The sequence below is a fragment of the Rhineura floridana genome, chromosome 3, assembly GCF_030035675.1.
Source record: "Rhineura floridana isolate rRhiFlo1 chromosome 3, rRhiFlo1.hap2, whole genome shotgun sequence".
Lineage (NCBI taxonomy): Eukaryota > Metazoa > Chordata > Lepidosauria > Squamata > Rhineuridae > Rhineura > Rhineura floridana.
In genome coordinates this window covers 14,815,751-14,830,587 of record NC_084482.1, presented here as the reverse complement: position 1 = coordinate 14,830,587, position 14,837 = coordinate 14,815,751, and the positions used below count along the sequence as shown (strand labels likewise).

The 14,837-nt window shown below is 46.3% G+C and overlaps 1 protein-coding gene across 3 annotated transcripts in view; it reads left to right on the top strand.

Moving 5' to 3' along the window:
* NCKAP1L (NCK associated protein 1 like) overlaps window positions 1-14,837 on the top strand; it is an 87,414-nt gene that overhangs the window by 8,045 nt on the left and 64,532 nt on the right. For all 3 annotated transcript variants that reach the window (XM_061614555.1, XM_061614554.1, XM_061614556.1), the window contains 5 exons: window positions 3,243-3,353; window positions 6,226-6,318; window positions 7,925-7,981; window positions 12,399-12,541; window positions 13,424-13,514. In XM_061614555.1, coding sequence (XP_061470539.1) covers window positions 3,243-3,353; window positions 6,226-6,318; window positions 7,925-7,981; window positions 12,399-12,541; window positions 13,424-13,514 — 495 coding nt within the window. The remainder of the gene's footprint in view (window positions 1-3,242; window positions 3,354-6,225; window positions 6,319-7,924; window positions 7,982-12,398; window positions 12,542-13,423; window positions 13,515-14,837) is intronic.

Below are 14,837 nucleotides of genomic sequence, written 5' to 3'. Positions count from 1 at the left end.
TGGAGATAGGATCGGAACCACTGTATAACAGTGCCTCCGATAACCATCTCACCAAGTTGGCCCAGAGGGATACCATGGTCAATGGTATCAAAGGCTGCTGAGAGATCAAGTAAGAATAACAGGGTCACACTTCCCCTGTCCTTCTCCTAATAAAGGTCATCCATCAGGGCACCAAGGCCAATTCAGTCCCATAACCAGGCCTGAACCCAGACTGGAATGGGTCAAGATAATCTGTTTCATCCAAGAGTACTTGTGATTGCTACATCACAACCCTCTCAATTACCTTCCCTGAGAAGGAGGTATTTGCGACTGGGTGGTAATTGTTGCAGACTAGTGCGTCCAGGCTGGGCTTCTTCAGGAGCAGTCTGATCACCACCTCTTTCAGGGTGGCTGGAACCACTCTCTCCCACAATGATGCATTGACCACACCCTGGATCCTCTTGGTCAAACCCTCTTGGCAAGCTTTAATAAGCCAAGAAGGGCAAGAGTTGAGAGGAGATGTTGCTAGTTGCATCATCGTAAGCACCTTGTCTATGTCATCAGGCCGCAACAACTGAAACTGTTCCCAACAAGTTGCAGCAGACTTTGCACTGGATATCTCATTGGGGACTACAGTAGATGTGGAAGGCATCTAGACTGCTACAGAGGCAAGCAATTTTACCCTCAAAGTGCCTTGCAAACAATTCACAGTGGGCCTCGAAAGGGTCTAAAACTCCATTTCCTGGTGTTGATGTCAACAGACCCATGACAATACAGAAAAACTCCATTGGACGGCTACTTGATGCAATGGTGGCAGAGAAGTGGGCCTTCTTCGCTGCCCTCACCACCACACAGGCACAGTTATGTTTTACTCATGCCCGATCAGCCTCACAGCACGTCTTTTGCCACTTGTGCTCTAGCCATCATCCAGCTTGTTTCACTGGAGGCAGACCATCTTAATGTGTCCAACACCCCTGCAGGGAAGGATCGGAGCCATAAGTCTAAACTATACTAGGAAGTGATCTGACCATGACAATGGGGTGACATCCATCACCTATCTCCAGACCACCCCTTCCTCCATCTGGAGCAAAAACCAAGTCGAGGGTGTGCCCTGCCCTATGCGTTGGGCCGGTGACAACTTGAGACAACCCCATGGTCATCATGGGTGCCATGAAGTCCTGAGCCAGAACACTAGAGGCAGCCTCAGTGTGGACTTTGAAATCACCCAGCACTATTGTTCTGGGCTCCTCCAATACTACAGCTGAGATGGCTTCCACCACCTCAGTCAAAGAAGCTGCCAGGCAGCAGGGTGGACAGTACACCAGCAGCAACCCTAGTTTACTGTCTCTTTGGCCCGACACCAGGTGCAGGCCCTCGCAGACAGCTCCAAGACAGAGTGGTTTCCTGGTGACAGAGATGGAAGTTCTGTAGACCACAGCAACTCCTCCCCCTCAATCCCTACAGCCTGTGGTGGTGTTGCACCAAGTATCCAGGTGGGCAAAACTGGTTCAGATCAACTCCTCCCAGCTCACCCACCCAGGTCTTGGTAATGCACACCAAATCAGCACCTTCATCCATGATCAAATAATGGATGAGTGTGGTCTTATTGTGTACCGATCTGGTGTTAAACAACAACACACACAGGCCACTGGGCATAGCAGATGAGCAACAAGGAACCCATCCATGAGAGGAGTGGCAGCAAGGCATAGATAGCCTTGCCCTTGTCTTCTATGGTAATTCACCACTTCCCCATGGCTATACTTCCCTCTACCTGTGATCACTGAAATTGGGGTGACATCACCCATGTCCCTCCTTACTAAGGCTCCTCCTAAACACCTGATATGGACCCAACAAGAGCCCAGCAAGAAAACCTACCTGAGCCAATTATCCCAGTAGGCCTCTGCGAGAATTAGGAACAGTCAGACCCACTCAATATTTTTCACACTGGGCACTCCCCCTCTGTCTCGCACCCAGGGAGGGCTAGCCTTTTGCCAGTTACAGATTCTCACTCTGAAGGCATCTGGCAATTTTCTCCTGTCATTCAATTCACTGCACAGGCTCTCACCCTTCATAGGAACTACACACGAGCCATACACCCTCTCCATACCCCAACCTTCTCCAGATTGGTTAGAAAGAAAGAAATAGAAGAGGGTAGCATCCTTGCCCTCGAGACTCCCTAATGGGATCCCCAAGGGGCAATGCCCTTTGGTGTCACCCCTTCAGTGGCGACCCCACCGGCTGCAGACTCAGCACCCAAGGGCAGCTGGGCTTTTGTGCCTCCTGGCCCAGTCAGGAGCTGATACAAGAGGCTGCACAATTAACTGCAGTCTCTCTCTGGAGCCAGGGTCAGGCAGGGGGTCCCAGTCCTTGCAACACTTACCAGGGACTTGAGCTGTCTCAAAAGACAGCAACCCAAAGGAGCAAGCAGCAAGCACCCAGATGCTCAGATACTCAGTCCTAGGGCAGGTCTTCTTCAGTCTCCCTAGTGCTACAGCTGTTCCCCTTAGTTTCATCTTAGTTTCCATTGAAACTCATCACCTGAATATTACAGGCTATCAATAGTCTTTTGTCAAGTTCTATTAAGAGGACTTGCCTCAGGACAATCTACCCGGATACTTCTATACTTGCAGAGCTCTGATAGGAGACCCATAACAGTATCCTGAGAGCAAAGATGAAGCAGTCAAATTGAATCACTTGGCATCGGAGAAACTGATAATCTTTAGCATACCTTGTCTTGTGGCAGACTGGTGTTCAGTGTGCATAACACATGGGAGATAACTGTTGGAAGATTTCACTAGGTCACTACAATAAACTCTGTCTGCTTACTAAAGATCTTTTGCTTAAGAATTGTGAAGTTGGATGTCCTTGGACATTGCAGCATCCAGCCACTGGTTTCCTTGTGTTACCATTTCTCCCTGCCATGTATTTCTAAGGGAGGGAAGAGGTTACCCGAGTGCTGGGGAGATGGGCCTAACTGTTGTGAGAAAACAGGCAAGGGACCTAATTATTCTGCATATTTGAAGGCAAGGAAGGACCTAACTGCACATGAAGCTAACTTCATTTTTGTTGCTTGCAATTCGTATTGTCATTTCCCTTTAATTGCAGGCTGGTGGAGCAGAGGATTAAATTTATTGGGAATGCACGGTATGGGGAGGGATGGTTTAACCAATCCACACATGCACACACCAAGAGTGCAGTTAAGCTCCCATAAATTGGTATTGTGTGTTGTTCAGCCCTGAATGCAGCTTTGTGTGCTTCTACAGACATGTATGGATTCCCGGAGCAAGCCAACGTTCTTAACCGAGAAGACCATGGAATCCTCTATCAAATACATCAACAAGAAGTTTCCCAACTTGGACACACGGAGTGGCACGGTGAGACCCTGGGTCAGAGCAGGAACTGGGAGTTGGGCAGGTTGTGCTCCTGGCAACAGAAGGCTGGCCTTGCTGTTTTGTTGGTTTAAATAAGAGCAGCTTTTTTATGAGAACTGCAACCATTCTGGGTACATTCTAAGGGATTGAGTCATTTTACAAATGACCCCAAAGCTGCTTACTAACTAGGATTCACTAATGGGCAAAAAAAAAAACCCCAAAACCCCTTGCGGTTTAAGAACATATATGTAGCCAACTGATATTTCTATCAAACTTTTAAAAGTGGGGAAATTGGGCAGCTATAGTGAATGCACCAGGGGAGCAAGAGACCTGATTTCCTCTCTGAGATATTGTATTGCCCTACAAATTTGTAAAAATGCAAACACAATTTGGGCTGGTCTTTCACAGTCCAATCTACTTCCTGTGTAGCTTTGAAGAATTTGGTAACATGTGCCTCTGAGCGTACGGTGAGTGGTGGCAACACCTGCAATTGGGACTGCATCTCCAAAGATGGAGAATTACATTTTTTGTATGTTTGGTGGTGGTGGTCTTACTTTAGCAGGTAGGGGGAGGAGATAGGAGGGAGGAGGAGGAGAGGGCAGGTTTGATCATTTGCATTCTTACTGAGTTCATTGGGATTTACTCCTGTGCAATCATGCTTAGGATAGGTGAAACTGACTTGGGGGAAGCGCAGGGAGGAGGGGGAAGGGGAGGGGATTGGGTAGGTGGGCACTGGGCAGAGGGAAAGCTCCTTTCCTTTCCAAAAGGACAACACTGTTAACAGTATCATTATTTTTTGGGTTTCCCCTCGTCTTTTTATTCTACAGCAGACACAGATAGTCTCCCACCCAAATTTAAACCAAAGCTGTCCTTGGCCACATCCACACCAGACATTTGTTCCACTTTAAACAGTCATGGCTTCGTCCCAAGAATCCTGGGAAGTATAGTTTGTGAAGGGTTCTGAGAGTTGCTAGGAGACACTCTATTCCCCTCACAGAGCCAAAATCCCCAGAATTCTCTGGGAAGAGGGACGACTGGAGCTCTATATATGGAAAACAGCAGAATGGCATGGGGGTGTTTTCAATTTAATATGGTGAAATGTGGAAAATCCATGCTGGCTACAGCATACAGCCACTCTCGTGGCTGCATAATACAATACTAGTGCAATGACTAATAGGAACATAAGACTCCACCTTAAACAGAGTTAGATTGTTGGCCCATCTGGTTCAGGGCTGTCCATGCTGATTGGAAGCAGCTCTTCAGGGTTTCAGATTGGAGGCATTCCCAGCCCTACCTGGAGATGTGAAGGGCTGAACCTGGGATCGTCTGCATGCAAAGCAGATGCTCTGCCACTGAGCTATGGCCCTGATACACATGAACATATGAACATGCCTTATTCTGAATCAAGATCATTGGTCCACCTAGATAAGGACTACTTGTTAGTGGCTCTCGATGGATTTCAGAGAGACGCCTTTCCTCTCCTAGCCCTGTTATCTCCTGAGGTCCTTTCAACTGTACCTGTCAGTTGCTGGACACTGTACATATGAAGCCTGTGCTCTGTCTCTGAGCTATGTCCTTTTCCTGTACACATGAGGGCAGTAGTATAGTGGCAAATTCAGAAGTGCAGGGTCCCTTCATGATAATCACAGCCACACTCCGCCCCCATTTTTCTGCTGATGGGTTGAGAAAGATTCTTGTTAAGGCCTTCTTCCACCACAACAGGAGCCAATAAGCAGGAAAAGGGAGAGTTAGCTATTGAGAAGTCTTCTCAGTGGCTGACTCGCCTTCTTTCACTCTGATTGGCTCCAATCAGCAGGAAACGACAAGGAAGCATGTTAGAAGACTTTTCCCAGTGACTAACACACTCCCCTTTCATGCTGATTGGCTTGTAGGATACTAGAGACATAGGGACCCTGCTCCCAAAAAAGTAAGGGGTTTAAGACCCCCCCCCCGAGACCCTGGATGACTACACCCCTGCATGGGGGAGGGCCTTGATGATGTTCATCACTTTTCAGGTAGAAGAAGCTGAGAGCTGCAGTCTCTTTAGAAAAAAAAGAAAATGTAAAAACGGGGCGGGCAGGGGAGAATGGACTTGGGTCACTCCTCTCAGTGATGTCACAGGTACTGTCCAGCAGGTATCTGTGACACTTAAGACCTTAAAAGCACTTAAGCACTTAAAATTCTTGTGTGATTGTGTGTAGGGCTATAACAGTTGTGTATTTGTTGCCCAATAAAAACAATCTGGACAGACTTTGAGCTACTGCTAGGTGACCTGGAACCAGGCTGCGATATAAATAGTTTGTACCACAACTCAGTCCTCTGCAAGCGTACTCTGAATCATTTCTCCCTGTTTTCAGTGGAGCTTTTTGCCTAGCAATTGTGTTTAGGATTGCAGTGTCAGACTTGGAAATGATAAATATTGATGAACAACTTTGAAATGGCATTTAAATGATTTAACAAAACAAAAATAAAATGGCTGTAATGTGACCCTTTAAAAATGAGAGGAAAAAAAGCAGAAGGAGCCAGCTTAAAAGTAGCTAGCATGCAACTAAAATTAATCCAATAGTTTTTGTGTTTTGTTTCTGGTTTATCTGGTCCATTGCTTTTCCCTTCAGTTTCATGTATTTCTGGACATGTATTTTTAATCAAAGGGGTGTTTTTTAAAAAAATCCTTCTGAGATTAAAATAAAAACAAGCCCAACTCTTTAAAAAGATTGTAGAAACAAACAAGTTTAGGGCCCAGATAGATAATTCTAGGCATCACATTCCGCAGCCAGGGAGCCACTACTGAAAAGGCTCTGCTCTGTTCCCCAGATGAATGAGGCTGTGCTGGTGATTAGTCCTGCCTGTTCATGCTCTGTTTTCTTCTTTACAGCAACATTTAGGTCCAGTACAGAAGGAGAAAGCAGATATTTTCCGGGCACTCACTGCCTATTATCAGACCTTTGTGGATGTAATGGAATTCCGGGTGAGTGTTAATAGGGTTTGAGATGTTGCTGATGGGGTTGCTTTAGGTTTGCCCTGTTCTGACTGGAGAAGTCTTCTGCCCTTTTGAAAAACTTCATAAGGAGAGTAAGTACAGTTTGTCTTAACCCCTGTGTGGGAATGGCAGAGATGCCTTCATCTGAGTGCCAGCCTTATTTCAGAGTCTTAACAGGTCAGAAGCCCAGTCCTTCAAGGGTGCATAGAATGACTAGGATGGCCAAATGAAAAACAAGACCAGGCTTCTGCACCTTTCACAGTTGTACGGAAGAGGACATTTCAGCAGGTGTTAATAATAATAATAATAAAGTTATAACTTGAAAAGTGCTTGGGAATTCTAAGAAATCAAAAGCTAAGTGCAGTTTTGAAATCAGTGGTTAAAATCAGAGCAGTTATGAAAGGATCAGTCCACCATATTGATTCAAAATGGCATCCAACTATATCCAAACAGACAAAAACCTGTTCCTTGATCTCGGGAACCATCATGCAAAATTTGGTTCTATCTTAAGAATTGTCCAAATGCATAGTAAACAAACAACATTCCAAGGTTTTTATCCAGTCCTCATTCCAAAGACTTAAGGGTGGCATACATAGCACCCCCTCCACCAGTTGATCCTCACAACAATGCTGTAATATAGGCTGAGACAGAGAGAAAGACTAATGTAAGATTACCGTGAGTCCATGCTGTAAAGTGTTTTTTTAAAAAGCACAACATCCCCTTGCAATGTAAAACACATTCAGAAAAAACAGAATATAGATTCTAGTATACCGAAATAGAATTAAAATGAGAAAGTAGTCACATTTGTGGACAGAGGTCGTTTGCCAAATAAACAAAGATAGCAGCCAAATAAATAATCCTGACACATTTGTGCTTAATAAGAAAGCCAGCTTCTCAGGAATTGAAGGAACCATTTTTAAAAAAGAAAGATTAAGTGTTCATGTCTGTTTTAATGTTGCACAGAGTTTACAGTTGAATGCATAATCAGGTAGATCTTTAATGTCCAAGGACAGAAACATGAACATCTGTCAGCGTCATCAATGGCAGTCTTGAGCAAAATCAGAACAGATTCATAGAGCTCTTTCTGGACACAAAGTGGGGAAAGGGAAACTGTTTCATTTTGGATTGATCTTTGGGGCCATCCTGGTTTAAATTGGCATGCGTGACCTTGGGCCAGCCTCTCTCTCTCGGCCCACCCTACCTCACAGGGTTGTTGTGAGGATAAAATGGGGAGGGAGAGAGCCACATACATCACACCGAGGTCCTTGCAGGAAAAGGGGGGAATATAGTAAATGTAATATAGTAAAAATAAATTAATCAGAAGCAGGGGGTGTTGGGGGGGGGGGAAATGGAGAAGTGGTGAGGGGACAGCTGTGAAGAAGTGAGCAGTTGCAGCTTTTAGGCATTCCTCCTCCATAATGCACTTAGTCTGATCCCTAATCTGGGCCAGTGCATGGCAGGCAGTTCCAACACAGGGGATCTATGGATGTAATGAAATAACAGTGACAATGCAGAATGTTATTATAGGACAGACTAAGAGTTAGTCCAGTTCTTTACAATAATAGCTCTATTAGTGCTAATTATTCTCCTTTAGGACCATGTCTACGAACTGCTGAACACTATTGATGCCAGCCTGTGCCACTTTGACATCGTGAGTATCTTTTGAATAAAGTACGGATGTCTTAGTTACTGATGGGTAAAAGACAGATGGACATTGCTTTTAGCATAGTACAGATAGTTTTTCTGAATTGCTAAGGATATAAAACTGTGGACGTTATATATTATGGGCCATACCCATAGGCATTCTTTTGAGAGTCCATAGGGTGGGAAGAGAGGCTTCAGAGGGTGGGAAGCAGGGGGTGCAGCAGTTAGGAACAAGCTATAGCAGAAAAGGTCAATGTTGACCATTGCCTAAGCAAAGCTCAAGCCTCACCTAGAAGTGTTTATTGTCAGTGGGCTACTTGGCTGGGCAGAATCTCCCCAGAGACTGGGAGGAGGTTATAGTCTTTTTTTTTCCTGAGTAACTTATCACAAGGGATAATAGCCAAGCATGGATCCATAAATTCCCAGCTCTAGCTTTGAAGGCTACTTCTGACAGGCCTAGTGTTAAGTGAAATAAATGTTATGCACAATGCAATAAACGTTGGGGCTTGCATATCTAGCTATGGGGGTGAGCGATCCAGATCACGACCTCAGTGTGAAGAGAGGGAAATGTAACCTTTCTTCCCATGTCTTTTCCTGAAGAAAATCCCTCTCCTCTGAAGCTGCTTTTTTCTTGGGAGAGAAACTGTGATATGTGCAAATAGATTATAATTTAAACTTTTTGGATTTTGAGTGTTTGCAGACACATTAATGACGGGAATGGAGTGAAATCCAATGTAGTGCTCAAGCAATTGTTCCATCAGTCCAAGGATTTCTGTTTGTGCAATGGAGTATTTTCCTCCTGTCTTCCCACTGCACCCAGTAAATCTGTTCTAGGGGTTCCCCCAACCCTCTGGAGCAGATTTGGGGAGCACATGGGGCACATGCAGGGGAAGAGAGGGAGGGAAACTCCACTGTGCAAGTGGAAAGCCTTGAGCTGGCAGGATGCATTAGTATATCGCCCTGTGTCTTTCCTCCTATACAATCAGAGGATTGGGAGGGACTGGGCCATATCCAATTCTTTAAAAAAGTAACTTCCAAGGAAGGAGATTTACATTCCATGACTTCCTAAGTACATTGATGATCTAGCAGTGTGGAAGCTTTTCCTACTTAGCTGAGCCTCACTATTCCAATAATTAATTCCTTCTAGTCTTGTACTACTGGAAAGGGCAAACAATTACTCTCCTCTTCTTTCTGTCATTTTTTAAAAAAGTATTTTGAATACATCTCCTGTTCTCCTTCACAACTAGGCCTTTTTGTAGCCCTCAAAGAAGCCCTTACTGTTGTGCCCCAGGCGCAAGGGGAGTTAGATCAGGGAGAGGAGTCAGATGAGGACGAGGTCCCTGGGGACATTATAGGAGGGGGGACTCTGTCAGTCCACAGACTTCCTCGCCAATCCCTCCTGCCAAGGCAGATCCAGCCCTGTCTACGAGTTCCCCATCTGAACCATTGGGAAGTGACCTTCCGCACGTGCCAACCCCGCCTGTGCCGGAATCCCCGCCTGGCACTTCAAAAGCTTCCCTTCCAACCAGTTTCCCGCTCCCTGAGGTCGCACCATCACCTAGCGAAACTCCACTGTCGGGTGGGGCGACAGAGGGTTGCCCCCCTCACCCCGCACGAGAAGGCGCAAGAATTGGGGTTCTCAGAGGATGGAACTGCGGAGGAGCCGTCAGTTATGGGCGAAGTCCTTCCCTACTTAAGCAGGTGCTCACTCAGACTCCGGAGCTGAGTCAATTCTCCCCAAATGCTGCAGAGACTGTTTAGGTGGCTTAGCTAGGGAAAGTAGTGAGTCAGAGTAGCCAGGTTTATGAAGTGCACTGCTTTGGATGTAACCATCATCCTAATTAAACCAAGCCTCGCCACCGTCTTGTGTCTCAAGCTCTGGGCAGGACAGCCTGACTCAGCCATCACCGACACTCCCATGACTGACACCATGGAGGCTAGCGCCATTGCCGAAAGGGGACTTCAAGGAACCATCGAAGCCTTGTACGCTGAAGTCCAGAATCTCCAGGCAGTAATCCAGAATCCCCAACTCGAGAATCAAAACCTTTGAGCCCTGATTGCCGAAGCAGGCGCAGCACCGGCTGCCGTGCCACCCAGCCAAGTCATGGTGCCAGTGGGACTACCTCCTCGCTATGGTGGCCAGAGTGACCTGTTCGCCATGTTCCTTGCCCAGTGTGAACTATACATACGCGTGCGTCAAGCCGAGTTTCAGAATTATGATGTGAAGGTGCCGTTTACCATCAGTCTCCTGGAAGGGTATGCAGCCAAGTGGGCTACCCTGTACCTTGTGAGAAATGACCTTGTCTTGGGTCAATACACCACCTTTGTCGCAGCCATGACCGAGATGTTTCGTGACCCTCAGCATAAAGAGACAGTCGCCTGCCAGCTAAGAAGTTTGAAACAGGGGAAGGGCTCCATGGGGATCTATACTAACTCGTTTTGCGTCTTAGCCCAGGAGGTGGAATACAATGACCTGGCTTTGCTGTACTTCTACCAGAATGGGCTTAGCCCGAAGGTGCTGGATGAATTGGTGCGCACCCCTCAGCCTGGCGGAGCTGATCCAGTTATGTTTGCAGATAGACAGTCGGATTGAGGGTTGCCGCTTGGAGCGCAGGGCGGAGTTCCCACATTCTCAGGCTCCCATATCTCCCCCATGTCCATTTCCCGCCTAGCGTGGGAGCCTCGACTTCATCAAGGGTAGAGCCCATGCAAATTGGAGGGGCTAGACCACGCCTGTTGGAGGAGGAGAAGGAGAAGTGCAGGAGGGAGGGGTTATGTCTGTATTGCGGGAAAGGGGGGTACCTAGCCCGAGGATGCCCCTCCAAAGGAGAAAGAGCTCTGGTGCAGGAAAACTCCAAATCCCAGCTCTCGTAGAGGCCAAAGAGTTGGGAGCAAAGCAGACACCATGACCACACCAGCAACCCCTCCCATCACAGCCCACCCTTCACCTGCTGATTCGACTGACTCTTCCTTCAGGGCAAAGTATCCAGGTCAGTGCCATGATCAAGAGTGGGGTTTGGTCAAGTTTTATGGACTGGGACTTCGCTCAGGAGCATGGCATGCCCACCCAAATGCTTGAGCACCCCTTGTTCGTCAAGACCATTGATGGGCGGTCCTTAAAGTCAGGGACTGTTACCAGGGCGACAGAGATGCTAGAAATGGAAATCCTGGGACATGTGGAGAGACATTCTCCGTGGCTTCCCTGCCTTGCTTTCCAGTGGTGTTGGGAATGACCTGGTTGGTTCAGCACAGTCCCACAATTTTCTGGGATGAAGCGGTGGTGGTGTTTACCTCGGGGTACTGCCATCAGCGCTGCCAACCTCAGAAGAAGGCTTCCCCCAATGTTGTGGCTGGAGTTGTGCCGCAGGAGGGAGTTGTCCTGCCAGACAAGCATGAGGAGTACTGGGATGTGCTTGACAAAAAGGGAGCCAATCAGTTCCCCCCCCCCGACCCTACGACTGCGCCATAAATCTGATGCCGGGGGCACTTATCCCTGCAGGGCAGATATACTCCTTGTTGGAACTGGAGCTGGAAGCACTAAGTGAGTTCCTGGAAACTAACCTGAAGAGGGGCTTCATTTGACCCTCCCAGTCTCCGGCTGGGGCCCCTTTGCTGTTTTTTAAGAAGAAGAATGGAGAGTTATACCTGTGTAATGACTACTGAGAGCTGAATAAGATCACCATTCCCAACAACTACCCCCTACCACGCATCACGGAGATGCTTGAGCGACTGTGATCGGCCAAGATTTATACCAAGCTGGATTTGAGGGGAGCTTACAATCTGGTACGAATCAGGGAGGGGGATGAGTGGAAGACAGCATTCAAGACACTTTATGGAAAGTTTGAGTACTTGGTCATGCCCTTCAGACTATCCAATAGTCCAGGGGTCTTTCAGAGCTTCATGAATGACATATTTAGGGACTATCTGGGTTGGTTCATGATTGTGTATTTGGACAATATCCTAATCTGACTATGGGGGAAGGGGGAGGGGGAGGGATGAAGGAAGGGGGAGGGAAGTAGCAAAAGGAAGGGGATAGGAGGGAAGAGGAATGGAGGGCAGGTTTGATCATTACAGGTATTCTCTGAACATGGCTGATTTTTAATTAATTTCAACAAATTATGAGACCACTGACAGAAAAAAGTCCAGCAGGGGTCTGAATTTTTTTTCTCGTTTTACACTTTGAACTCTCGATTCTCTCTGAGTGTTTTTTGTATCGCCATGAAAACTTAGAGGGCTGTTAAGCAAGTGTTTCTGATTTCAGACCTATGTTTTGTAAGGTTTTGTTTGGAAATGAGGTTATGGGAAGCATCAGAAATGCATGGGAGTATTTTCAATTTAACATTCTGGAATGTGAAAAATCCATGCTGGCTGTAGTATACAGCCACTCCCGTGGTTGTGTGATAAAACCTGTTTATTTTCTGCAGCATCTGAATTATGACTTCACCAAGAATTATCTTGACCTGATTGTCACCTATGCATCTGTCATCTTACTCCTTTCCCGTATTGATGACCGCAGAGCCCTGATTGGCCTGTACCACTGTGCCCACGAGATGATCCATGGAACCAGGTCAGCGTCCATCTACTCCACTTCCTTCAGTCCACTTCCTTGCCCTTACATGCCTAATACGTAAAGCAGTCCTTATAGGTGTCTGTCTGGCCTTGTCTTTGCAGGCACAGAGAAGGAGATAACACAGTGCCCATAAGCAACTTATTCAGCTATTGAATGCTATTATAGTTAGAAGATTGTTCTTAACTTTTAACCGAAATATGCCTTTCTGTAGCTTGAGCCTACTGTTTCTCATCTGCTCTCAAAGATACAGGCCTTTCCAGATATTCAGTTGATGTTTGCTTGTTGTGGGAGATCCAAATTAAAATCATTTGTTTTATTCTGTATTATTTTAATAAAGTGCTACAAAAGCTTTGGCTGCAGAGCAGCTGATAAATAATCTAAATAGTAGTTTCTCATTTTGGAGGAGAAACATCAGGCAGGATCCTTCCTCTGCTGCAGCAATCCCCTTGTTTTTCTTTATTGTGTCCCTTAGTTCTGAGCTGTGTACTACCCCCCTCCAGCACTGCACATGTATTCTGTCTAAGAAAGAAAGAAAAAGAGAAGCAAAAAGGACAACCCTACCCCATCACCCCATCGCCCCTTCCTATCCCTTCATACCACCACCACCATGATTACCCCTTCTCCTGCAAGGCTACCCCCCAATATTTGGAGGACAAGATATTTCTCTACTACATTTGGGTCTAGCACTGTAGCATTATGAAATATAATCTGTGTTTTTTGTTGTTGCCTGGAATGGCCCAATAAGGTTTCTCTGGAGCTCAGGGCTTGTCATTGTAGCACTCTTCATGCTGTTGCAGTGAAATGGGTGGGCACTGTCAGGGAGGGAGGCTGGTTCCTGTTGTTGTCAAATGCCTCTGACTCTATCCTTGTCTGCTACAGTGATGCCAGTTTCCCTCGGTTGGGTCAGATGATACTGGAGTATGAGAATCCCTTGCGCAAGTTGATGGAGGAGTTTGGACCCCATACCAAGGTGAGATTAAAATAAAGAGGAGGGAAGGGAGCCTTGGTGAGCACTGAAGGAGGCCATATGAGGACACCATGCTAGGGATCTAAGTATTAGGATGTATCTTAATTAACTATTTGGTGCACCCAGATTCACATTCTGATTTTGACCCACATTGTAACATGCATTCTTCCTGCATCTAATGCTGTGTGCTCAAGGATGGGAGCATTGGTTTCTATGCAGTATCATTATGCTGCTTTGCACTGATGGCTCATCTACATGGGAGCATTTCCTCATAGGAAATACACTTTTTACCTACAATTTTCATTTGCATTGTCTGCAGTTCCTGCTCAAAAGTTAGCTGCCAATTGCTTTTTCCTGTTCACACAAGCAGACATTCCTCTGAGAAGGATTAGTCTTGCTTTTTCCTTGGGGCCCTGCCCTCTAATTATACAATTCCGCTCCCTCTGGTTGCTAGGTGACCAAGCATGTTCAGTCTGTTCTACCAGCTGCAGTAGGTTCCTTTAAAAACAATAACAGAATTGTGAATATCTGTGTTTTTCCTGGTAGGATACAGCTGAAATACAAATCTTTGTTTGAGCAGTGTTATGCTTTTGCGCACAAGGTAGGGGAAAAAGAAAATAAACACACCATTTGCAGCAACATAAAAAGGCCACCAGAATGGAGGAGAGCAACCAGAAGTTCCTTGTCAGCCTACAGGAAATAAAATGAACAAAGGGAGGAGGAGGGAGTGGATGTGGAGAAGGGAACGATTGACACACCCACCTAAAAGCATGGGAACAAAGCGTCTGTAAGCACTAGAGAAAGGGAGTGAAGACTTTTTTTCTTCCCTTTTCATATTATCAGTGGATCCGATTAGTACAGATTTACAGGGGGGAAACTATGAGATAGCTTCTGTTTACTGGTAACGTCATGTGAACTATGCAAATTTAAAGGAGATGCTAGTAGCACCAAACACAGTAAACCACCGTATAGATGAGCCCTGAGTCTGACCATTGTCTCATCTAGCTTTGTATTGTATAGTCTGGCTGGCATTGGCTCCTAGCATCTTGGAGATCTTTCCCAGCACTTGCTCTCTGATACCCCTTTCATTGCAGATGCAAGGGATTGAGCCTGGGACCCTATGTGTACAGAGCATGTGCTCTGAAATATGGCTCCTTGGGTAGGAATGTGGTACTATACCTGCTTGGAGAGGATCAACATTCCCTACCCCTATTTGTGTCTGGGTTGAAAGCAGCCTTAGTTGTCCCCAAGTGTGGCTGCAATTCTTGGCAAGGTCTTGTTTGCTTTTCTCAAATGTTCACAAATGTGTAAAAACAATGTTTAGAG